This window comes from Mobula birostris, chromosome 10, assembly GCF_030028105.1.
Source record: "Mobula birostris isolate sMobBir1 chromosome 10, sMobBir1.hap1, whole genome shotgun sequence".
Taxonomy (NCBI): Eukaryota; Metazoa; Chordata; class Chondrichthyes; order Myliobatiformes; family Myliobatidae; genus Mobula; species Mobula birostris.
The window spans coordinates 117,821,690-117,849,027 of record NC_092379.1 but is presented as its reverse complement, the minus strand read 5'-3'; the positions used below and the strand labels follow the sequence as shown (position 1 = coordinate 117,849,027).

Genomic DNA, 27,338 nt, shown 5'->3' with positions numbered 1-27,338 from the left:
CTATAATCCTCCAGTGGTCTTTTGTGAAGTCAAAGATGACTCTATATTATGGATGATGGATCTTCTGCTATTTTTCTTAGATTTGTTGCATGATGAAGATCATGTCAATGGTGCCTCTTAATAGTCAGGACCTGTCTTGTGATTCTGTGAGGAGCAAACAACCACTGGGAGGAAGCAACTGAGGAATAATGACCTTAACCCATTGCATCACAATGTAAAACACAACCATAAACAATTAGAAAAGAAAATCATTAACCCTCTACAATCATTAAAACTAATTAACTGCTACAAATGCAATAAATAATTTACTCAAAAGATGACTTATTAAAAACCCACACAAAGTGCATCGATGTGAATCCCCACACACCATGTCAACATTGATGGAGGCAAAAAAAAGACAAAAAGCAAGAACCTAAGTTATTAAGAGACAATTATATATTTACAGTGAGGAGTCAAAACAACAAAAGACTTAAAATTTGTTGGAAAAATCCTGAATGGAAATAAAGTTCTGAAAAGTGAGTAAAAGACACTGAGGATTTTGAATTTCAGCAAATGGTAGAGATGCAGATATTTGAAGTTTAAGGCAAACAAGACCAGGTAAAAAAGAACAAAGATTGCATTGATAAGAAGTTGAATTAGGGAAAGAGAAAATGAAAAATATTGTATCATGTAAAAGAAACTGCAAACAAATTAGCTTATTTCTTATCCTGGGATACAAAGAGTTTTCCTAAATGTAAAACCACGGTTCTAGATAATTTAATATGTTGTCGAAAAGAAATATTTCACATTAAATAAAACAGCCAAATGCCGAGATCTTTGAAAATTATTTTGTAAACACAGCAGAAAACAGGCTAGTCTGTATGTGTAAAGGCAGGTAATGTTATTGAGTGTGTATTCTTCAACTAGCACCTCAAATAATCATGGATAATAGCAGCAACACATATCAAAGTTGCTGGTGAACGCAGCAGGCCAGGCAGCATCTCTAGGAAGAGGTACAGTCGACGTTTCGGGCCGAGACCCTTCGTCAGTAGAAGGGTCTCGGCCCGAAACGTCGACTGTACCTCTTCCTAGAGATGCTGCCTGGCCTGCTGCGTTCACCAGCAACTTTGATGTGTGTTGCTTGAATTTCCAGCATCTGCAGAATTCCTCGTGTTTGCATGGATAGTAGTAGTAGTCAGTTGCAAACCCTAATGATCAAACTGTCTGCCAATACTTGGAAAAGATTAAACATGGACACCAGCTGCTCAAGCAAGATGATTGTTGTGTATTTAATATATCAGTAATATTTGAGTAATATTGTTAATATATTGTTTGATTATATAATACATTATATATTATAAATATATAAATTTTGCTTATATAATTCATTATGGTTATATGTGCAAACTACATAAATGATATACATCACCTCGTCATACAATGTGTGCCTTGCTTAAAGTAAAAAACAAACATACATGAGTTATCTCCTGGTTCCCTTGTTTTCCTCTCAATTGGTCTTATTTTTCGGAGTTACCACATATAACAGTAGTGATCAGTGGAGTAAAGGAAATTACAGTGGAATGAAAGAGAAGATGGCCAAAGTAAATTGAAAGGAGATGCTGACAGAGATAACAGCAGAGCAGCAATGCTGCGAGTTTCTGGGAAAAACAAGGAAGGTACAGGATAGATGTGTTCCAAAAACAAAGAATTACTCAAATAACAAAATAGTACAACCATAGCTGACAAGGGAAGTCAAAGCTACTGCAAAAGCAAAAGAGTGGGCATACAACAAAGCAAGAGGTAGTGGTAGAGACAGTGGAGGCATTAGAAATGATCTTTCAAAAATCATTGGACTGCAAAATTGCAAATGTCACTCCACTCTTCATGAAAAAGGAAGGCAGTGGAAAGGAAAGCATAGACCATTTAGCGTGAGCTCAGTGGTTGGGAAGATGTTGGAGTCAATTGCTAAGGATGAGGTTATAGAGTACTTGATGACACAGGACAAGATAGGACAAGGTCAGCATGGTTTCCTTCAGGGAAAATCTTGCCTGATGAACTTGTTGGAAGTAAATTACAAGTAGGATAGATAAAAGGGGTGCAATGGTTGTTGTACGGTATATTTGGACTTTCAGAAGGCCTTTGACAAAGTGTCACATACGAGGCTGCTTACCAAATTAAGAGTCCGTGATAATACAGGAGAGTTACTGGCATGGTTAGAGCATTGGCTGATTGGTAGGAGATAGCGAGTGGGAATAAAAGGATACTTTTCTAGTTGGCTGCCAGTGACTAGTGGTGTTCCACAGAGGTTGGTGTTGGGACTGATTCGTTTTATGCTATATATCAATGATTTAGATACTGGAATAGATGGCTTTGTTGTCAAGGTTGCAGATGATATGAAGTTTGGTGGAGGGGCAGGCAATGTTGAGGAAACAGGTAGGCTGCAGAAGGACTTAGACAGATTAGGAGAAGTGTCATGCACTATGGTAGTAGAAATAAATGTGCAGACTATATTCGAAATGGGGAGAAAATCGAAAACCCTGAGATACAAAGGGACTTGGGAGTCCTTGTGCAGAATCAGAATTGGTTTTTATCACCGGCACGTGACGTGAAATTTGTTAACTTAGCAGCAGCAGTTCAATGCAATACATAATCTAGCAGAGAGAAAAAAATAGCAATAAATAAAAATAATAAGAATAAACAAGTAAATCAATTATGTATATTAGATAGATTAAAAAATGCAAAAACAGAAATACTGTATATTTAAAAACAGAAGTGAGATAGTGTCCAAAGATTCAATGTCCATTTAGGAATTGGATGGCAGAGGGGAAGAAGCTGTTCCTGAATCGCTGAGCGTACCTTCAGGCTTCCGTACCTCCTACCTGACGGTAACAGAGAGAAAAGGGCATGCCCTGGATGCTGGAGGTCCTTAATAATGGACAATGCCTTTCTGAGATACTGCTCCCTAAAGATGTCCTGGGTACTTTGTAGGCTAGTACCCAAGATGGATCTGACTAAATTTACAACTTTCTGCAGCTTCTTTCGGTCCTGTGCAGTAGCCCCTCCATACCAGACAGTGATGCAGCCTATCAGAATGCTCTCCACGGTACAACTATAGAAGTTACCCTAAAGGTTAACTTGCAGGGAGAGTCAATGGTGAGGAAGGCAAATGCAATGTTAGCATTCATTTCAAGAGGTCTAGAATACAAGAGAAGAGATGTGATGCTGAGCCTTTATGAGCACTGGTGAGGCCTCACCTTGAGTACTGTAAACAGTTTTGGGCTCCTCATACAAGAAAAGATGTGCTGGCATTGGAGAGAGCTCAGAGGAGGTTTACAAGGATGATTCCTGGAATGAAAGGGTTATCATACAAGAAACGTTTGATGGCTCTGGGTCTGTACTTGCTGGAATTTAGAAGGTTGAGGGAGGATCTCATTGAAAAATTTCGAATGTTGAAAGGCCTAGACAGAGTAGATGTGGAAAGGATGTTTCCCTTGGTAGGGGAGTCTAGGACAACAGGGCACAGCCCCAGGATAGAGGGATATCCGGTTAAAATAGAGATGCAGAGAAATTTCTTTAGCCAGAGGGTGGTGAATTTGTGGAATTTGATATCACTGGAAGCTGTGGATGTCAGTTCATTGGGTGTATTTAAGGTAGAGCTTGATAGGTTCTTGATTGGACACTGCATCAAAGGTTATGGGGAGAAGGCTGGGGAGTGGGGCTGAGGAGGGGAGAAAAAGGATCAGCCAAGATTGAATGGCAGAGCAAACTCGATGGGCCAAATATCCTATTTTTTGTCCTATGTTTTATGGCCTTTTGGATTACTGCTTTTTGCACATGTACAAGAACAAGAAAATCAGTATTTCTTTGAGAAAGGCTGAAAACAAGGCTTCATAAGTACACCAACTTATTAGCATTAGTTTGTCCACAATTTATGAAGAATTGCACACTACTTACTCTTTTATTAAGACAGATGACAGGCCACAGACTGCAGCCCAAGGTGCAACAGCAACATAAACAACCACAAAGAAGCCACTTCACATTGATGGGAAGATTTTTCTTTAAGCATCCATTTACCCGACCAATGCTCGTTTTATACTCTTCTGGGGCCACCTGTACCAGAAAGAATGAAACAAAATGATGATGTCTGTAGCAAAACAGGTACATTTTAAATTGTTCGCAAACAAGTAAGAAACATCTCTTTGACAGATATCAATGAAACAAACCCCATTTACAGTTTTCAGTTCATTTGTTCTTGTGTATACTACTTAAATACAATGACAATACTGTATTGTAACCTCTACCTGAAACTAGCAATCTGCTCTGTTCACTTTGCAAACATTCAATTTAATTGAAGCATTTAGTGAATTCAATACAGAAGAGATGAACAAGCTATCTATATTCTTACAATTTTCTTAAATCATTCATTATCCATTTTTCTATTTGGCTTCAAAATGCAGGAAAGAAATTAATATAATGAGATTTTAATTTATTTGTCCCCTCTATTCTCATACCCTCCCTTCACGTATTCTTAGACTATTTTCTGGTAAGATTCACAGTAAAACTATTTTCTGCTAGTCAAAATTATGAATGCTATATGAATATTATTTAAAATCAGATATATTAAACTCCCAAGATGCAATAATCATTCCATACTTATGGACATCATATACTGGACTTCTTATTTTGAAAGATGTCTAATGAGACAATGAAGTAGCATACCAGTTTTTCTCCAGACATATAAGGTAATGTGATTATTTTTTTAAATGGAACAATAGAGTTTACAAAATGTTTTTTACATATTACTGCTCCTTACAATTTTAAGCACCAAAGCAAGTGATCACCTAAATAACTGAAGATGAGCAAAAATATTCTAAACAGCATGCTAAGTCTTGCATTACCCTTTAAAAGGGGGTGGGGGTAAGTAAAGAAACAGGTGCAAAGGGAAAAACAAGTGCTCATTAATTTACTTTAAACTAACCAAGGCAGAGGTGCTCTGTTTTCCCATTACAGATATCCTCTAGCTTTTTGAACGCCACCAGTTTTTCTCCAGACATATGAGGTAATGTGAGTATTTTTTAAATGGACACTAACAACAGAGTTTACAAAATGTTTTTTTCCATATTACTGCTCCTTACAATTTTAAGCACCAAAGCAAGTGATCACCTAAATAACAACTGAAGATGAGCAAAAATATTCTAAACAGCATGCTAAGTCTTGCATTACCCTTTAAAAGGGGGTGGGGGTAAGTAAAGAAACAGGTGCAGGGGGAAAAACAAGTGCTCATTAATTTACTTTAAACTAACCAAGGCAGAAGTGCTGTTTTCTCATTACAGATATCCTCTAGCTTTTTGAACAATGAAAACTGATTCCATATTGAGAGCCATTAACTGTGATGCATTAAAATTGGACTCACTGTTTCAGCAGTTGGGCCTCAAATGCAATGGGCATACATAGTTTTGAAACTTACTTAATATCGATCCAGCAGTTATAAAAGGCAGGTTATGATTCTCTTTGATAGAAATGAACTAAATACTTCTTATAACTTGTACAAGACACCTTAATAGAAATGTTCAAATATTAATGCATTTGCAAATATAATCAAAAGTCAAAAAGCACCTTTGAATTATTAGCAAATAGCAATATATTTATTAGAAACAATGAGCTGTGTACTTTGCTGCAAAAAAAGTGCAAATAACTATTCAGCTACTGCTCAGGAAGCATGATTCCCACACTTCAAATGAGCCATACTTCCTCCTACATCTATATTAGACCTGCTAATAAAACATGGTTGTAACATTTTACGACAGGATGCAAAAAACACTTCACAAATAGTGAAAAGACTGGCAAAGCCCAGCAGGCTAACCATACCTCTTCAATCATAATAAACCCTGTAATCTATCAACTGTCAGGTACAGTCACAATGCAACTTGGTTTATTGCTTGCACTTCTCTGCAATGCACAACCACCTCTCAAAAGCCCCTGCTTTGTTGCACATTTAGAGTAGGAAGGCTCTTCCCCCCCCCCCCCCCCAGTAAGTATTAGTGTCTAGTCATCTAGTGAATTCCTAGGTAGTTGTACATTACAACATACATGGCATTAATCTATACTTCAGTTCTAATGTTGTAATGGGAGAAAGCAAAGAGAAAGTACTGGTCAAGAACAAAATTATGATCATAAGTTCTAAGCAAACCACTGAAATGAAAGCTCATGATTATACTGTACTCATGATAGCTTTAGTTACAATCTATAGTTAAAAAACATTTGTTTAAATACAGATAATTACTCAAAAACCTACAGTGTTAATTATTATGCTGAATTTCTGCACCGATCCTCTTCCCCAATCCACCTAACCCACCCCCCTCCCCGGCTGCCCCTCAGTCATCTAACCACATTTTTCTACCAGGGCAGATTAATACTGTGAGCATTTAAACCACAAAAAGCTACTCACTTTGATTCCCATTTTTATGTGGCATTTGTTCAATCTCAATTTCTTTCAAAGATTGAACTGATCACTGCTGGAAATATTCAAAGACAGACAAACTCTTTGGGAGATCTGAGGCAGTTTGCAGAACTGTAATCGAACCAGCATTCAATACTTTCGGAAAGGAAAAGATGGGGTTGGTATTTTGGGAAAACACACAACATTCCTCAGCCAAATTTAACTCATTAATTATCAAATTAACATTTGAATTATGTTTAATCATTAAATATAATTTGAATGAATGGAATAAAGGTCAGCAATTTTTGGAGAATTAAGGGGGGGTTACTTTGAAGAATGAAAACAAAGACCTTTAAATGCTTTGATGTGGATTAGTCACCAAAAACGATGCAATCCTACAAAACTACTAGCAGCAAATACTGAAGGCTTTGGAAAGTTTCAATTATTTTTGTGGCCATTATGATCCTCTATGAAAAAATGCTGCACTAACCCCTAATTAATCCTGAAATTAAATTAATAGATATTCACCATGTGGCAAATCAGTAGATACCCCACTTTAAAGATGGTACCTCTGTCAATGCAGCTGAGTAGTGTAGTTTTGATTTGGGATTTATGCATTCAAATCTCTGGATCTGAATCACAACCTTCTGACTCAGAAGAAAATATTTTACCAATGGATCACAGTGAACAGAATTACAGTACTTTGGCATTTTCATTTGTTATGCAAGTTAGCTGTATGAATCATAGATTGATGTAACTGTATCACACCCATAATGATGATTTTGCAACAGAAAGATGCAGAATACAAATGTAAGCAAAAGAATGAATTATTTTTGTCAAGGTAGTTACTGAATAAAGACTGACATCTTCCTAAATTCACCAAACATTAAACTAGGTCTTAAATAATAAATTCAGGAGTTGGTAATCTGAAACCTTCTATACAATGAAAACCCACCGTAAATGTTCTTTCCTAACCCTGTTTTCTTACCATTATGTGACTTTGAACCTATGATAATCAAAACAAATTCAGATTAATTGTTGCTATCAAAGAGAGAAACAAGAAATTAAAATGCATCTAACTGCTAATAACTGGTATGTATAAATAACTGGTATGTCAGTGGATTTTCATATATTACTGAGTCTTCGAGCCAAATGCTCAAATTGTTTGCCAATTTTAAAAAGGACAATAATTAAACTATTAGTATTCATTTTAGCCACAAAGACTACAGAAAGCAGGTTCGATATTATCCTTCATGATCCATAGCTACAAAAGCCAAATTTATAAGCTCATCTGAAATAATTGATCTGCATGAATCAAGGACCACACATGGAATCTGGTCTATATGACCCAGTTATTGCGACCAAGAGGTATGCAAAACATCTCCTTTTGTTAGTTCAGTGGAAGGAACTAAGTACATCAGGAAAAGTTCTGCTTAATCAGTATGGATCAGTTTAGTTTCAGGTTCTCTGAATAGATTTTGGACAGCAATGCATGTTGTGTAGGAAAGGACAGAAAGAAATTAAGATACTAAAAGAGGAAAATTGCCAGTTTTTTTTAATACAACTCACCTTCCCTGTGAGAACTGAAGGAAATTCGGGATCAAATTTGTTGCTGAGGCCAAACCTAAAAAAGATAAATAAAACTGTTTAAGATCCACTTAAGGAGGATTGTATTTCACAGTAAATAGAGATCGAAAACAGGAGAGACAGAGTGTGTTAACTTCAACTTGCAAAATAACTTCATGTAATGTCTCTCTAATCTCAAATAAGAACAGACTTATTTGAATCAATGAGGAAAATATCATCGAGGATGAGTTAATGACATGGTACCAATTGGGAATGAAATAAAATATAAAAGTTTTAATTTTTTTTTCCCTCCTCAGAGTTGATACATGTACATTACAGACTTTCTGGGGGAAAAAGGCTCTTCTGTCTTTCTAAACAAACATCAACTTTCAATCCTAAATATGAGATGAAAAGACTTTCCAAAACTCTCAAATTTTAAATTGTAGTCTATTTATGTACAGGTGTCCCCCGCTTTTCGAACGTTCGCTTTACGAAACCTCACTGTTACGAAAGACCTACATTAGTTCTCTGTTTTCGATATCAGAAGGTGTTTTCGCTGTTACGAAAAAAGGCCGCTCCTCCCCCGGATTCGGAACTGCATTCTAGCCGGCATTGCTTAAACATGTGCCTGTGTGCATCCATTTGCAAGATGAGTTCTAAGGTATCAGGGCCGACATTTACATGCCGGGCGGCACCTAATTAATTAGCTTGTTTATTTGGGCTTTTTTTCTTAAAGACGTGTTGGGTGCGTCCCGGCTACCGCTGCATTCTTGGCGGTATCAGTCGGCGGCCCAGAGGGTGGGGGCCACTGCACCGCCCCAAACTCCGACGACTCAGCCTAACACACCATCATCAGTGTGCTCGGCGCTGTCTTCCCAATTCCCGTAAGTGATACTACACTGTACATACATTATTTCTACTCTATAGGCTGTGTATTTTTAGGTGTTATTTGGTATGATTTGGCAGCTTCATAGCGTAAAGGTTACTGGAGAGAGTGTTTCTGCCGAGAACACTTGTGCCATGTTTCTGCAAAACAGCGCTTGTGCCATGTTTTTGCCGAGAACACTTGCGTGAGATTTTCGCTACGGACAACAGTGCAGCAATGATTGTAGAGAAGTATTTCTACTTTATATAGGCTGTGTATTTATTACATAATTCCTGCTTTTACTACATGTTACTGTTATTTTAGGTTTTATGTGTTATTTGGCATGATTCGGTAGGTTATTTTTGGGTCTGCGAATGCTCACAAATTTTTCCCATATAAATAAATGGTAATTGCTTCTTTGCTTTACAACATCCTGGCTTACGAACCGTTTCATAGGAACACTCTACCTTCGGATGGCGGTATACGTTTCAAAACACCACCTCAATTCTACCTCTGATCAGAGCAGTATATCTAAATTGTAAAGCAAGATGATATAACACAAAAGAACCAACTGGTATGTAAAAAAGTAGAAAAACTATAATAAAAACCACAAACACAAGAAAATCTGTATATACTAGAAACCCAAAGCAACACACACAAAATGTTGCAGTCCCGATGAAGAGTCTTGGCCCGAAATGTCAACTGTTCACTATTTTCCATAGAAGCTGCTTGGCCTGCTGAGTTCCACCAGCATTTTGTGTGTGTTGCAATATAATAAAAAGACATGTTTCAAACCAACATATCTACTTAGGACATTTTCCAAAATGAGCAGAAACCATTCCCATTGGGATTCCTGATTTACTACTAATTCAACAGATATGCAGAAGAAATTTTGATTAATTGTATGAAAAATATCATGATTTTAAACGTAGGCAAATAAAGCTTAGAAATAGTTTGATATAGCAGGAAGATTGCACACTATATACAAAAATCGAGGAGAGAAGGAAACAATTCCTGTCACCTTAAAATTCTATTTTATCTTAGAATTGAGTGCACATGAATATCTGTAAAGGTCACAAAGGTCTGTTTATGGTAAAGAACAATTTAAACATTATATTCAATTGCAGGAAGTATTGAATGGTTTAAATATTGTGGGTGGCACGGGAGCATAGCAGCTAGTGCAAAGCTTTAAGTGTCAGGGATCACCAAATAGGGTTTGATTCCTGCTGTTGTCTGTAAGGAGTTTATACATTTTCCCCTCAACCATGTGGGTTTCCTCCAGATGCTCTGGTGTTTTACCACATTCCAAAGATGTACGGGTTAGGTTGGGGGGCAAGCTATGTTGGCACTGGAAGTAAGGCAACATTTGTGGGCTGCCTACAGTACTTTTTCGAACTGTGTTGGTTTTTGATGCAAATGACACATTTGACGGCATATTTCAATGTTCTGATGTACATGACAAATAAAGCTAATCTTTAATCTTTGTCTACAATCATATAATCCAAACTATGGATTAGATCAGAAATACAGTAAAGAGTGGGATGGGGGAGGTAAATAAGTACATAATTTTTCAACATAAAACTATTTCACTGAAAATATCACCAATCCTAAAAGTTATTTGATTTCTACATTTTTAAGCCTTGTCAGTAAGTAAAAAATCTTGCAATAGATTTTTATTGAAGTAGAATTAAATTAATTCTCAGAATAATTTCTTCGGCAGTTTGAACGTGGCATGACTGCGCAAGTGCATGAAGGTTGGCCCGTGAGAACAGCTGGAGAGTTTAAAAAGCAAGCAGATTGAGAAGGGAAAGGTCATTTCTTCGGCAGTTTGAACGGGGCACGACTGCGCAAGCGCGTGAAGGTAGGCCTGTGAGAACAGCAGGAGAGTTTAAAAAGCTAGCAGATTAAGAGAGTGCGCGACGGAGTAGTGGGAGATAGAGTAGGAAGGTTTTGGCTCGAGAGGATTTGGCGAGCAGAGGCTGAGGATGAGCTCGCTCCCAGTGAGGTAAGGCCAGGTAAGCTCCTTTAATTAATCTAATTAATTTAGAAGTAGGTAATGAAGGCAGCAGTTAGGGCAGTCGAGTGCTCTGTTTGCAGTATGTGGGTAGTCAGGGCGAGCACAATTGTCCCTGATGACTACACCTGTAAAAGGTGCATCTAGCTGCAGCTCCTGACAAACCGAGTTAAGGAACTGGAGCTGGAGCTGGATGAACTTCAGATCATTCGTGAGGCAGAGGCAGAAATAGACAGGAGTTTCAGGGAGATAGTCACCCCTAAAAGTCAGGAGACAGGTAGCTGGGTGACTATCAGGAGAGGGAAGGGAAATAGACAGAATGAGCAGAGGCTGTTCCCATCAATTATAAGGATACCGTTTTGGATTCCGTTGGTGGGAACGACCTACCAGGGATAAGTTGCAGTGGTCACGTCTCTGGCACCGAGACTGGACCCTCAGCTCAGAAGGGAAGGAGGGAAAAAGAGGAGAGCAGTAGTGATAGGGAATTCAATAGTTAGGGGGACAGATAAGAGGTTCTGTGGGAGAGATCGAGAATCCCGGATGGTCTGTTGCCTCCCTGGTGCCAGGGTCCGCGATATCTCAGATCGAGTTCTCAGTATTCTCAAGGGGGAGGGTGAGCAGCCAGATGTCGTGGTCCATGGAGGGACCAATGACGTGGATAGGAAGGAGAAGGAGGTCTTGCAAAGAGAGTTTAGGGAGTTAGGTGCAAAGTTGAAGGACAGGACTTCCAGGGTTGTGATCTCAGGATTGCCACGTGCTAGTGAGGCTAGAAATAGGAAGATAATGCAGCTAAATACGTGGCTAAGGAGCTGGTGCAGGAGGGAGGGCTTCACGTTTCTGGACAATTGGGCCTTGTTCCAGGGAAGGTGGGACCTGAACTGGAGGGGGACTAACATCCTTGCGGGAAGGTTTGCTAGTGCTGCTCCGGGGGGGGGGGGGGTTTAAACTAGATTTGCAGGGGGAGGGGAACCAGAGTGTTAGAGCAGATAGTGAGGTGGAGGAGGATAAAGGTCATGCGAGAACTGCATGTACAGTGCATGGAGTAAGGCCAGATCTAACATATAAAGAGGCTTTGAGGAAAGAGAAGTAGAATAAAGGATGTAAAGGTAGTAAGGTAGAAGGGCTAAAGTGCATGTACTTCAATGCAAGAAGCATCAGGAACAAAGGTGATGAACTGAGAGCTTGGATACATACATGGAATTATGATGTAGTGGCCATTACAGAGACTTAACTGGCACCAGGGCAGGAATGGATTCTCAATATTCCTAGATTTCAGTGCTTTAAAAGGGATGGGGGGGGGTGGAAAAAGGGGAGGGGGGTGGCATTACTGTCAGGGATACTATTACAGCTACAGAAAGGGTGGGTAATGTAGCAGGATCCTCTTTTGAGTCAGTATGGGTGGAAGTCAGGAACAGGAAGGGAGCAGTTACTCTACTGCGAGTATTTTATAGGCCCCCTGGTAGCAGCAGATATACCGAGGAGCAGTTTGGGAGGCAGATTTTGGAAAAGTGCAAAAATAACAGGGTTGTTATCATGGGTAACTTTAACTTCCCTAATATTGATTGGCACCTGATTAGTTCCAATGCTTTAGACGGAGCAGAGTTGTTAAGTGTGTCCAGGACGGATTCCTGTCACAGTACATTGATAAGCTGACTAGGAGAATGCCATACTAGATCTAGTATTAGGTAACGAACTGGGTCAGGTCACAGATCTCTCAGTGGGTGAGCATCTGGGGGACAGTGACCACCGCTCCCTGGCCTTTAGCATTATCATGGAAAAGGATAGAATCAGAGAGGACAGGAAAATTTTTAATTGGGGAAGGGCAAATTATGAGGCTATAAGGCTAGAACTTGCGGGTGTGAATTGGGATGATGTTTTTGCAGGAAAATGTACTATGGACACGTGGTCGATGTTTAGGGATCTCTTGCAGGATGTTAGGGACAAATTTGTCCCAGTGAGGAAGATAAAGAATGATAGGGTGAAGGAACCATGGGTGACAAGTGAGGTAGAAGATCTAGTCAGGTGGAAGAAGGCAGCATACATGAGGTTTAAGAAGCAAGGATCAGATGGGTCTATTGAGGAATATAGGGTAGCAAGAAAGGAGCTTAAGAAGGGGCTGAGGAAAGCAAGAAGGGGGCATGAGAAGGCCTTGGCAAGGAGGGTAAAGGAAAACCCCAAGGCATTCTTCAATTATGTGAAGAATAAAAGGATGACAGGAGTGAAGGTAGGAGCGATTAGAGATAAAGATGGGAAGATGTGCCTGGAGGCTGTGGAAGTGAGCGAGGTCCTCAATGAATACTTCTCTTTGGTATTCACCGATGAGAGGGAACTTGATGACAGTGAAGACAATATGAGTGAGGTTGATGTTCTGGAGCATGTTGATATTAAGGGAGAGGAGGTGTTGGAGTTGTTAAAAATACATTAGGACGGATAAGTCCCCGGGGCCGGACAGAATATTCCCCAGGCTGCTCCACGAGGCGAGGGAAGAGATTGCTGAGCCTCTGGCTAGGATATTTATGTCCTCGTTGTCCACGGGAATGGTACCGGAGGATTGGAGGGAGGCGAATATTGTCCCCTTGTTAAAAAAAGGTAGTAGGGATAGTCCGGGTAATTATAGACCAGTGAGCCTTACGTCTGTGGTGGGAAAGCTGTTGGAAAAGATTTTTAGAGATAGGATCTCTGGGCATTTAGAGAATCATGGTCTGATCAGGGACAGTTGGCATGGCTTTGTGAAGGGCAGATCGTGTCTAACAAGCCTGATAGAGTTCTTTGAGGAGGTGATCAGGCATACAGATGAGGGTAGATTAAATTATGAGGACATGCAGTCCTCTTTTATTGGCATTTAGTAATGCATGCATTAAGAAATGATACAATTTGTTCCTCCAAAATGATATCACAGAAACACAAGACAAGCCAAGACTGAAAAAACTGACAAAAACGACATATTTGTAACATATAGTTACAACAGTTCAGGCAATACCATAATTTGACAGAAGAACAGACCATGGGCATGGTAAAAAGTCTCAAAGTCTCTCGAAAGTCCCATCATCTCATGCAGATGGTTGAAGGAAGAAACTCTCCCTGCCATAAGCTTCCAGCGCCGCAAACTTGCCGATGCAGCATCCTGGAAGCACCCGACCACAGTCTGACTCCGAGTCCGTCCGAAAACTTGGAGCCTACGACCAGCTCTCTGACACCGAGCACCATCTCTGCCGAGCGCTTTGACCCCGGCCCCAGCAATAGGCAATGCCAAGGATTTGGGGCCTTCCCCTCCGGAGATTCTTGATTGCACAGTAGCAGCGGCAGCGAAGCAGGCATGTCAGAAGTTTCTCCAGATGGTCCTTCATGCTTCTCACGGCTGTCTCCATCAAATCAGGATTGTGCACGGCATCCTAGTTCACAAATACAATATCATTCGGAGCGGCCGCGTGTGCTGTGTCACGCCGCCATGTTCTCCTCTGCCCCCCCAGTGGATGTGATCTACATGGATTTTAGTAAGGCATTTGACAAGGTTCCACACAGTAGACTTATTCAGAAAGTCAGAAGGCATGGAATCCAGGGAAGTTAGGCAAGGTGGATTCAGAATTGGCTTGCCTGCAGAAAGCAGAGGGTCCTGGTGGAGGGAGTACATTCAGATTAGAGGGTTGTGACTAGTGGTGTCCCACAAGGATCTGTTCTGGGACTTCTACTTTTCGTGATTCTTATTAACAACCTGGATGTGGGGGTAGATGGGTGGGTTGGCAAGTTTGCAGATGACGCAAAGGTTGGTGGTGTTGTGGATAGTGTAGAGGATTGTCGAAGATTGCAGAGAGACATTGATAGGATGCAGAAGTGGGCTGAGAAGTGCCAGATGGAGTTCCACCCAGAGAAGTGTGAGGTGGTACACTTTGGAAGGACAAACTCCAAGGCAGAGTACAAAGTAAATGACAGGATACTTGGTAGTGTGGAGGAGCAGAGGGATCTGGGGGTACATGTCCACAGATCCCTGAAAGTTGCCTCACAGGTAGACAGGATGTTAGCTTTCATAAGTCGAGGGATAGAGCTCAAGAGTCGCGAGGTAATGACGCAGCTCTGTAAAACTGTGGTGAGGCCACACTTGGAGTACTGTGTCCAGTCCTGGACGCATTGGAAAGGGTACAGATTTACCAGGATGCTGCCTGGTTTAGAGAGCATGCATTAGATTAGATTATGAGGACACTCAGTCCTCATTTATTGTCATTTAGAAATGCATGCATTAAAAGATGATACAATGTTCCTCCAGAGTGATATCACAGAAACAGAAAACAAACCAAGACTAAAACTGACAAAACCACATAATTATAACGTATAGTTAAACAGTGGAAAGCAATACTGTAATGTGATAAAGAGCAGACCATGGGCACAGTAAAAAAAAGTCTCAAAGTTCCAATAGCCTCATCATCTCACGCAGACGGTAGAAGGGAGAAACTCTCCCTGCCATGAACATCCAAGCGCTGCAAACTTGCCGATGCCGCACAATTGGAAGCACCCGACCGCAGCGGATTCTGAGTCCGTCCGAAAACTTTGAGTCTCCGACCAGCCCCCCAACACCGAGCACCCAGCGCCATTCTCTGCCGAGCGCTTCGACCCTGCCCGCCAAGCAACAAGCAAATCCGAGGACTCGGGGCCCTTTCCTCCGGAGATTCTGGATCACATAGTAGCAGCGAAGCAGGCATTTCAGAAGTTTCACCAGATGTTCCTCCATGCACTCACGTCTGTCTCCATCAAATCAGGATTGTGCACGGTACCCTACTTGACAGATAACAGATATCACCACTGGAGTGGCCACTGCGAGCTGTGTTGCGCCACCATCTTCTCCTCCCGCCATTATGATCAGAGATTAAGGGAGCTAGGGCTTTACTCTTTGGAGAGAAGGAGGATGAGAGGAGACATGATAGAGGTGTACAAGATATTAAGAGGAATAGATAGAGTGGACAGCCAGCACCTCTTCCTCAGTGCACCACTGCTCAATACAAGAGGACATGGCTTTAAGGTAAGGGGTGGGAAGTTCAAGGGGGATATTAGAGGAAGGTTTTTTTACTCAGAGAGTGGTTGGTGCATGGAATGCACTGCCTGAGTCAGTGGTGGAGGCAGATACACTAGTGAAATTTAAGAGACTGCTAGACAGGTATATGGAGGAATTTAAGGTGGGGGGTTGTATAGGAGGCAGGGTTTAAGGATCGGCACAACAATGTGGGCCAAAGGGCCTGTACTGTGCTGTACTATTCTATGTTCTATGTTCTAAAATTTGTGCATGTTTGTTGTCAATGTGCAGCTAATAAAATAGCTATCCTGCTGGATGTAAGGTAACCAGGATACTCCACCCTACATGATATCACCTAAAACATGCCACTTTTCACATGTAGCTTCAATACACTTGTCTCTAATCTCATCTATATTTCAGTGTCCTGAACTAGTAGAGAAACATAACTGGACAGACCATCATTTTCAGTGATGATACAAATTCTTCCATCATAGCAAATGCCTACAATAGATTTACTCGTGCTCAAGACCACCTCTTCCAATCCTTCTAAAACGATTCAGGTTGTGGGGCAAAGTTCATTCTGCTACTACTGTGCATGGATGCCCACCAAAGTGTCAAGCTGAGCCGAGATTCTTACGCTGCTTTTCCCCATCTACACACAATCATGTGATGTGTATATCACCAGATGTAAACACAACATTCTCTTTTCGGAAACAAGGCCCAATTAGGAACATCCAAGCTGGGATATAGTTGGTAATAATTCTGTGAAATGCATTTCCAGTGAATGTCCTTCTCCAAGGCATTGCTGTCATTCTACATAATGCATAAATGTCCTGTCAGGGTGAAACACTTAAATTAGATCAAGATTATGTTTATCAATACCTGATTATATCAATACATGATTATGTTTCCATTTACTGCTTACTACAATTGTTATATGCAATGTGGTGAGACAAGTCTGGCGATCATAATGCATTATTTTCAAGCTAATTATAGAAAAGGATAGGTCTTGTCCTAGAGGTGAAATTCTAAATTGCAGAATGGTTAATTTTGATGGTATCAGAAAGGATATGGCAAGTGTGGATTCGAACAGGTTGTTTACTGGCAAAGGTGTACTTAGTAAATGGGAGCCTTCAGAAGTGAAATTTTGAGAGAACAGAATTTACATTTTCCTGTCAGAATAAAGAGCAAGGATAATAGGTTTAGGGGCCCTTAGTTTTTGAGGGATATCGAGGCCCTGGTTCCGAAAATAAAGGTGGTGCATAGCAGGTAAAGGCAGGTAGAAACAAATGAAATACTTGAGTACAAGATGTGCAAGAGAACACTTAAGAAGGAAATCAGGAGAGCTAAAAGGCATGGGGTTGCTCTAGCAGACAAGGTGAAAGAGAATCCTAAGGGCTTCTACAGATAATATTAAAAGCAAAATAATACCAAGGGACAAAATTGATCCTCTGGTAATCTATCCGTGGAGTCAAAAGTGATGGGGAGATTCTAAATGGATATTTTGCATTTGTATGTATTCGGGAGATGGACATAAAGTCTATAGAAGTAAGGAAAAGCAGCAGCAAGGTTAAGGGCCCTATACAGATTAGAGAGGAGGAGGTGTTTGTTGTTTTGAGGCAAATTAAGGTGAATAAATCCCCAGCACCTGATCAGGTATTCCCTTGGACCCTGTGGGAGCCTAGTACAGAAGTTGCATAGGCCTTAGAAGAGATATTTACAGCATCCTTATCCACGGGTGAGGTCCTGAAGGAATGGAGGATAGCTGGTGTTGTTCTGTTATTTAAGAAAGGCTCTAAGAATAAGCCAGGAAACTGTAGGCTGGTGAGTCTGACATCAATAGTGGGAAAATTATTGGAATATATTCTAAGGGACCTTATATATAAGTATTTGGACAGACAAGGACTTATTATGGATAGTCAACATAGCTTTTTGCGTGGTAGGTTGCATCTAATAAATCTAATGGAGTTTGGTGAGTAGTAGGAAACCGAGAAGTATGATAAAACAGAGGGATCTGGGAATACAGATCCATAATTCATTGAAAGTGGCATCACAGGTAGATGGGGTCCTAAAGAAAGCTTTTAGCACATTGGCCTTCATACATCGATGTACGAGTACAGATTGAAAGAGTGCAGAGAAAATTTACAAGGATGTTGCCAGCATTATAGGGAAAGGTTAAATAGGTTAGGACTTCAGTCCCTAGAACATAGAAGACTGAGGGAAGATTTGATAGAGGTACACAAAATTATCAGGGGTATAGATGGGGTAAATGCAAGCAGAATTCTTTCACTGAGATTGGGTGAGACTACAACTAGAGATCATGGGTTAAAGGCATGGGTGAAAAGTGAATTGTTTAAGGGGAAGCAGGGAGTAAATAAGGTGCTTGAGGAGTATAAGAAGTGCAAGAAAATACTTAAGAAAGAAATCAGGAGGGCTAAAAGAAGACATGAGGTTGCCTTGGCAGTCAAAGTGAAGGATAATCCAAAGAGCTTTTACAGCTATATTAAGAGCAAAAGGATTGTAAGGGATAAAATTGGTCCTCTTGAAGATCAGAGTGGTCGGCTATGTGCGGAACCAAAGGAAATGGGGGAGATCTTAAATAGGTTTTTTGCATCTGTATTTACTAAGGAAACTGGCATGAAGTCTATGGAATTAAGGGAAACAAGTAGTGAGATCATGGAAACTGTACAGATCGAAAAGGAGGAGGTCCTTGCTGTCTTGAGGAAAATTAAAGTGGATAAATCCCCGGGACCTGACAGAGTGTTCCCTCGGACCTTGAAGGAGACTAGAGTTGAAATTGCGGGGGCCCTGGCAGAAATATTTAAAATGTCGCTGTCTACAGGTGAGGTGCCGGAGGATTGGAGAGTGGCTCATGTTGTTCCGTTGTTTAAAAAAGGATCAAAAAGTAATCCGGGAAATTATAGGCCAGTAAGTTTAACGTCGGTAGTAGGTAAGTTATTGGAGGGAGTACTAACAGACAGAATCTACAAGCATTTGGTTAGACAGGGACTTATTAGGAAGAGTCAACATGGCTTTGTGCATGGTAGGTCATGTTTAACCAATCTATTGGAGTTTTTCGAGGAGGTTACCAGGAAAATGGATGAAGGGAAGGCAGTGGATATTGTCTACATGGACTTCAGTAAGGCCTTTGACAAGGTCCCACATGGGAGGTTAGTTAGGAAAATTCAGTCGCTAGGTATACATGGAGAGGTGGTAAATTGGATTAGGCATTGGCTCAATGGAAGAAGCCAAAGAGTGGTAGTAGAGAATTGCTTCTCCGAGTGGAGGCCTGTGATTAGTGGTGTGCCACAGGGATCAGTGCTGGGTCCATTGTTATTTGTCATCTATATCAATGATCTGGATGATAATGTGGTAAATTGGATCAGCAAATTTGCTGATGATACAAAGATTGGAGGTGTAGTAGACAGTGAGGAAGATTTTCAGAGCCTGCAGAGGGACCCGCTGGAAAAATGGGCTGAAAAATGGCAGATGGAGTTTAACACAGACAAGTGTGAGGTATTGCATGTTGGAAGGACAAACCAAGGTAGAACATACAGGGTTAATGGTAAGGCACTGAGGAGTGCAGTGGAACAGAGGGATCTGGGAATACAGATACAAAATTCCCTAAAAGTGGCGTCACAGGTAGATAGGGTCGTAATGAGAGCTTTTGGTACATTGGCCTTTATTAATCAAAGTATTGAGTATAAGAGCTGGAATGTTATGCTGAGGTTGTATAAGGCATTGGTGAGGCCAAATCAATCTGGAGTATTGTGTTCAGCTTTGGTCACCAAATTACAGGAAGGATATGAATAAGGTTGAAAGAGTGCAGAGAAGGTTTACAAGGATGTTGCCAGACTTGAGAAACTGAGTTACAGAGAAAGGTTGAATAGGTTAGGACTTTATTCCCTGGAGCGTAGAAGAATGAGGGGAGATTTGATAGAGGTATATAAAATTATGATGGGTATGCATAGAGTGAATGCAAGCAGGCTTTTTCTACTGAGGCAAGGGGAGAAAAAAACCAGAGGACATGGGTTAAGGGTGAGGGGGGAAAAGTTTAAAGGGAACATTGCAGGGGGGGCTTCTTCACACAGAGAGTGGTGGGAGTATGGAATGAGCTGCCAGACGAGGTGGTAAATGCGGGTTCTTTTTTAACATTTAAGAATAAATTGGACAGATACATGGATGGGAGGTGTATGGAGGGATATGGTCGGTGTGCAGGTCAGTGGGACTAGGCAGAAAATGGTTCGGCACAGCCAAGAAGGGTCAAAAGGCCTGTTTCTGTGCTGTAGTTTCTATGGTTTTTCTATGGAATATCAGGGGTAACTTCATCACTTAATGAGTGGTGAGAATGTGCAAGTGCAAGTGGTGGCTATGGGTTCGATTTCAACATTTAAGAGAAATTTGGATAGGTAAATTTGTAGGATGGGTACGGGGGGGTGCTATGGTCTGGGTGCAGATCAATGGGATTAGACAGATTAATAGTTTGGTTTGGACTAGATGGGCTGAAGTATTTTTGTGCTGTAGTGTACTATGACTCTTTTAGGTAGAATTCTGACACCAAATAGCTGTGAAGCTCTCAGAAGTTGTGCATTATATCGTTCAGTTATTTCCACTTTTAGCAGCTGTTAAGAGATGGGTATGCAGCTGCCTCTGGTTCACTGCATCGTCCCAGGGCTATCTTGTCTTCCTGTTGTCATATGCCTGAATATAAAACTAAAGAATATTTGCTGATGGTAACAGCCAGATGAGTTTCAGTCATAGTAGTTGCTTGACAGATGAGCTTGAAGAAGTACATAGATTTTAGTGAATGGGTGTAACTGGAAGATAATATTGAATGTAAAGTGAGATATGCTGGAGCAGATGGGAAGGACTGGAGTAAAGGACACACTAGGATATAGGTAGACCTGTTATACTCACTTCTCCTGATTTGATGAGGTTGTTAAAAATCACATCAGCAGCAAATCTGAGAACCAGGAACCACATTCCAAACTTCTATTGCATACACCTGTCACAGGTAGACTCTTTTTCCTTTTACTGATAGGTAAGAAAGGTGACTGCAAACTCCTTACATGTGCCAGCACGAATTTCAGCAACATGCTATAAAACCAATATAAAAACAAAATCTGGCCTTGTTCATTTGCTCTTAAGATTATATTTCCAGAGTTCTTTTAAATGGCAACAGCAAAGTCAAAGGTGCACCAAAGTGTTAAAACTTAGCCCTGAAATTGAAAGATTATCTTTCAAATTGATTTTTGTTGTTTCTTTAGGTAGTGTTACTTTCAAAAGTACCACCTATGATCAGAAAATTTTCAAATCAGGTAAATCTTTTTACCTTTAACACAAACATTAAAAACATGAATTGAGTGGTGGGGGGGGGGAGGAATTTAACATTTGAAAGTATGCAATGTTCCCATAAAATAAACTCAAAGTAAATTTTTCTTCTCAATTTAAAAGGTCTCACCGTTCTATGAAAAAAAAGTGTCACAAACTTCATCCAGCAAACTTAAAAGAGTAAAACGGTAAAAGGCCAATATATTTGATGCCCCGATAGTGGATTAATGATTACAAAATTGCCACAATTAGGGATTTGATGCAACAGTCAATACTTTCAGAATTAAATCTCCCTCTACATCTATAGTCACATCACTGAAATCTATCTTTCAAATGATTATTAAAGAATTGAATACTGTTGTGAAGAGCTCAAAGTTGCCATCCTTAAAGTCCTGAGGGAATAAGAGGAAGGAGACAACAAAGCTTTGGAGTCTGGTTGAACGCCCAGGTTGGTGCGGTCTTTCATTGATTCTATTATGATTATTTTTTATTATGGATTTATTGAGTATACCCGCAAGAAAATGAATCTCAGGGTTGTATATGGTGACATATATGTACTTTGATAATATATTCACTTTGAACTTTGAAATGAGTTACAATGGGATGCTGTCTATCACTGAAGAGCAAAACTGATACAATTGTGGAAGCAGCATGACTCAAAAACCTGCTTACAGGGAGATGGATTAGCACAATACAAATTCCACCATCTGTTTCTAGATGATTACAATAGCACTTGGTCAAAGTCTGAAGTTTGAACGTGGATTATTATTCTGAGATACATGTTGGATGTTTCAATACACCAGAATCCAATATAAATATATTGATATTTAGTCTATTGTATAGCAATGCATCTGCTATACCACTGGTACAATAAACTTTCCTGAATCACTACAGCAAGGCAATTTTCATCTTTCCAAATAGCAACTTGACACAAACTTTAATTGAAAGGAACAGAGGGCAGTCATGTCTAAAAACGTCAATACCAGTCCTGGAATTTACCAATTGATTATGTTTCAACTCAGAAATAAACAACAGCAATGCATAATTACTAATGATTTGCCCTTCTGTTTGACAGGCTTTCATAAATTCTATGTTTTGTTCAGATATTCAGTATACTATTAGCTCTGCCAAATGGTGCTTGACAAGAATTGAGAATAATTAACATAATACATTCACGAAATTTAGATATCTTTATTTCAATACTAATGTAGTCATGCCAATATATTTTTCCCTCCTATCAAATTTGATGTAACATTATTCTACCCACTTTCACAATTTGTATTTTTCTTTATTAGGAATGATAATGTCCCTTTGTGTTTGTGTCAAATTTCTGAATCCATGTTAATAAATATTAAAACCAGGGGCCTCCCCTAACACTATCCACAGAAAACTTAGCCCAACAATTCCCAACATTATGCTGATTTTCACTAAATATCCACTACTTTCAGGTAAAGAAAACTTTACTAAATGCATTTGACAGCCAAGGGACATGCAAACACAAAATGTTCCATCGCTACGAGGAGTGCAATACATCAAGGAGTCAAGCAGGCTCCTCATTGCCCAGGTTAAATGTAGGTGCTGATTCTATAGTGATCTCCAAGTTTCAACTAATTAACTTAAAGGATTCTCATTCTCATTTCCATTTCTAATATCTCAATTTCCATTGATTAATAAATATACTTATTAGAAACAACAAATTTAATACCCCATCTCCCTTATTACATGAGAATAATTATCATTTGCCTACAGAAATTCATTTGATTAATCTATTTCTATCTGTTGGCAATTTGTAATGAATTAATTTCAAAATTACTTAATTCTATTTGGATTATTACATTTAGGATTTTCTTCTGTAAATGTGGTGAAAGTAAAGAGGAATTTAACAATCATGTCCACAACTTTGTTTTGTTGTAACAGAAAAATCAACACAGCATTTTATTTTGTATTCATTTCTCCGTTCCTCCTTAAACAATTCAACACTTGATTTTTCCACTCCAATATATTCCCGTATGTTTTATATTAATCTGAAGACGATTTAGTTCTCTCTAACTTCCTTGCTCTCTTTTTAAAGTCCTGTATCACAGTCTGATATTTTATTACCTTCCATTTGCTGTTTCATCTGCTGTTTGTGAGAAAGGATTCAGTGCTCCAACATTTCACAAAAAGAACTAAATCTCTTCTTTTACTTTCAACAAACATATTAAAGTCATGTTCCATTGTTCATGAAACAACTCTCCCTATAAAAACCCTTCACACAAACACTTCTGTAATTCCTGGTATTCTCAAAAACCTGCTGTAATTATTTCAGTATCTTGATATAATTGCTCATAAAAACAAATTTATTCCCAACGGAAGTAATTATTCATAAGAAGGGAAGTGGTGATTCAACATTGTTGGGCCTAGTACAAAGCCCATTTTTGTGATTTAACTTTTTGTACATATTCACAAGCATAGTTAAAACATTGTTTTGATGTTTGTGTGCATTTACTTATCATGCTGGAAGTAGGATGAATGTAGTCAGGTTTACAGAACAACAATCACAGCACAGGAGGCCATACACCTTACATAGGTAGGAACTCACTTCTTTCCATTTCTCCAAATCTACATTTTTATATGAAGAATATATTCAATTTTTTTTAGAAAATTAATATTGAATTTGCTTCCATTTGTCATTCTTGCAACATGGTCTAAAATATAAAATATAACAGCTCACTGCATAATCAAATGCCATGGATGTCATCATTTCTATTTCCCAGATGTCAATTACCCTTATCAGGTCACAACATGCCTGTGGAAGTTTCCTCAACACACTGAATCATGAATCGCTCATGCAATATCCTGAATAACTTGGAATCCTGAAATCAATTTTATTGATTGACTAGAGTCACAAATAGACTATTTTCATTTTTTTTCCTTTCCAAAGAAAACAGTCTTGCATTGAATTCTGACTTCACAAATTAACTCTGCCTTTACATATTAAAGATATCCTCCTTTAAGCTGCACCTGTTGGTACTTACTCAGACCACATCAGCAGTACCTTCCAAACCTGTAGCTTCCACCACCAAAAAGAACAAAGGCAATAGGTGCATGCAAATACTACCACCTGCAGTTTCCCTGCCAGGCCACACACCATCATGACTTGGAAATAAATCACCATCCTACTTTGCTGGTCTAAACCCTGCCCATAAGAACTGCAGCAATTAAAAAAATGGCTCACCATCATCTTTACAAGAGCACTGGAGGCAGGCAATGAATGCTGGCCTTGCCACCAATTCCCAGCTACCTGAAAAAAAATTCTCATCTCCCATGAAATCATTCCCTTCAATTTACAATACTGCATAATCAGATTCACATTCACTCCACTCGTCCATTTAAAAAGTCCACACCCAAGCACTATGTGAATAAATCTCAAAAAATGTTCAAAGCATGAGGTAGCAATTTACCGAAGCTCCTTGCTGAACCATTTTCCCCCTCTGTACAAGGATGCCAAAGTCTAATGCAGAACCTTCACCGACAACAATGTCACTCATCCGTAGCCAAGACAGCAATCAGATTTGAAGAACAGTGGACCTTTATGGCTCAAACAACAGTATGCATTTTCAATATTGCACGACATTGTGTACACACATATATTAACTCCAATCTATGACAGGTGTTCATTTACAGCAGTCTGATTTACCCACACTCAGGAAAAGCTTTAACAATTTTTCACTTGGAAAAATCTCCAAGTAGTTGGAGAAAATACTAATGGTAAAAAAAGATGTGCTGTCAAAAAATGTGATATTCTCTTAAAATATCATAATCACTGAATTGCATATAACACACACACAAACCATAGTTTAAACACACAGTGCAAAATAACTGAAATAAATCAGGTGACCAGTATTACACGACTACGCTATATTTAGTTTCCTTATTTTTTAAAAAAGGTATTTGAAGTGGACAACTTCTCATGAGACAATAAAGACATTCCCAACACACCCCCACTGGACACAAAAAATAAAATGACATTATTTTGGAGAATTGAGGCAAGTTACTCCTAGTGTCCTAACTAATGCTTACTTCTGCTATATCAAATAAAGCAGATTACCAAGTCATTTTTTAGCATTTCTATTTGGGTGAGCTTGCTCTTCTCAAATTGGCTGCTGTGGCACTTACACTACAACAACTACACCTACACTTAAAACATTTAATTGGCTGTGAAATGTTTTGTGACATCCCAAGGTCATGAAGTAACTGTGTGCAAGCATATTTTTTTCTTCAGCAATTCCATATTAGCAGCCTATTCCATTCATTAAAAAGTTAATTTCTTGGAGTTCTCATATTCCTCAAATTACTTGATTTGTATCAGAAGTGTCAAATCTCAATATAATACCCTGCTTTTTACAACACAAAGGTGCTGAAACAGCAACGTGCATTTCCCTCCCCGCAGTATCGCCCTCCTGCATTAATATACAAGTCAAATTTACTGTTGACCATCTTCTTAAACAAACAACAGTTTTAGCATGTTAAGCCACATCACCAAAATTCATATTTGTTAAGTGAGATGGATTAGTTGAACATCAAGAAACAGAAACATCTGAAAAGGTATTGGTTCAAACATTTCCTGCAAGATTCTTCCTACATAGGTATAACCTGTATAGTTCTACTTCAAACAAAAAGGGAGGTGCATTTATTCAAAGCCGATGATCAAAGCATTGTAACACAGGGCAACACTGCATCGCTGACTAAATCAATGGAATCACGAATAAATATCACAGAATCAACACAAACGCAGGGCTTTAAACCTTCGGACGAACAAATCACAATAATTTGGGTTTAAAATGGGACGCCCATTGAAACGTCATCGCGTGATCAAAATTAAATGCTATTTGCTTGAATAGACTAGCAGCCAAAACGTTCAGGTTACATAAATTTCACGAACCAGTTTCCTACTGGTGACAGAATGCGAAATGATGTGACAACTGCTCGGGGGGGGGGGAATCAGATGGTTTTACAATAAATTGTAATGTCATTATAAACGTGCTAATAGCTGAGAGTGGTAACAGGCGCCAGGAATTTAAAAATACTGTAAATTCGAGATTAAACAGGAAGCGATCTGCAAATTACAAGAGGAGCCCGAAGCCACTGCAGTGCTGTCGCTCTCCGTGGAAGCGTCTGCGCGTCCCTTGCCTGGTTACAGCGGGGCCGGCTCACTGTCAGCAAAGGCCGGGTCCCAGCCCGACTTCTACCGGATGGTGGTGGTGGTCTCCACCATACCCCTGCATCACGAGAACTTACACTGTGATGTGGCCTGCCCCTCGCACCACCACGGGATCCGGCGTATATCGGATCAGATGCTCGTCCATCACCACCCGCTCGTCCTCCTCGTCCAGCTCGTAAATGGTATCGAAGTCGGCCATGTCGGACTGAGGGGCACGAGCCGTCCCCGCGTCTACGCTGGGCGCGTGCGAGGGTTGGAGGGGAGGGCCTTGTGCGTGAGCGCGCGTCGGTTACGTCATAGACGGCGCAGGGTGACGATCACGTTGCGCATTTAGCAGCTGCAAGGGGGGGGAGGGGCGTTAGCGCCGAATGGAAGGCTGACGCGGGACTCCCGTTGTTGACGTTGTACTTAAATGGCAATCTTGCAGACCGTAGAGGTGCTCAATTAGTTCTCCTGGGTTAATACATTGGTGCGAAAGATCAGCCTTGTAGCCTTTTTCAAGGAGGAGTCTATGTACTGTATTCAGGTAATCCCACGCACGGTAGATGCCTGTGAACACGCGAAACATCGGGCAGCCAAAGGTGATCGGAATCCGAAAGGAAGAAACGTCTGCGGCACTCGGCTACTATATGGTCTGAAAGCATAATGTATGTTTGCAGAAGGGGTCAAATTTAACTTGACCTACTGAGTTCCTTCAGTATTTTATAACTCCAGACTATGCCATTGAGTCAATAACAAAACAATGGTTAAGCAACAAATAACCAAAAATGGCTCGCAGGAATATATTGATGGGAATTTCCAGTTTTTGAGTATGTTGCAAACTGGATTAGGAGACGTGTTGATTTATTATTCCCACATGTATCAAGATACACAGTGAAAAGCTTTTGTTTTGCATGGCATTCTGACAGATCATGACATGCATATTTACAAAGAGAGAGT

The 27,338-nt window shown here is 40.0% G+C and overlaps 1 protein-coding gene across 1 annotated transcript in view; it reads right to left on the bottom strand.

The window, feature by feature from the left end:
- Positions 1-26,669, bottom strand: part of chic1 (cysteine-rich hydrophobic domain 1) — a 65,862-nt gene extending 39,193 nt beyond the window's left edge. The window contains exons 1-3 of the mRNA XM_072270841.1: positions 26,477-26,669; positions 7,988-8,042; positions 3,934-4,089 (exon numbers count right to left, since the gene is read on the bottom strand). Coding sequence (XP_072126942.1) covers positions 3,934-4,089; positions 7,988-8,042; positions 26,477-26,598 — 333 coding nt within the window. The 5' untranslated portion in view covers positions 26,599-26,669. The remainder of the gene's footprint in view (positions 1-3,933; positions 4,090-7,987; positions 8,043-26,476) is intronic.
- Between the last annotated feature and the right edge of the window lie 669 nt (positions 26,670-27,338).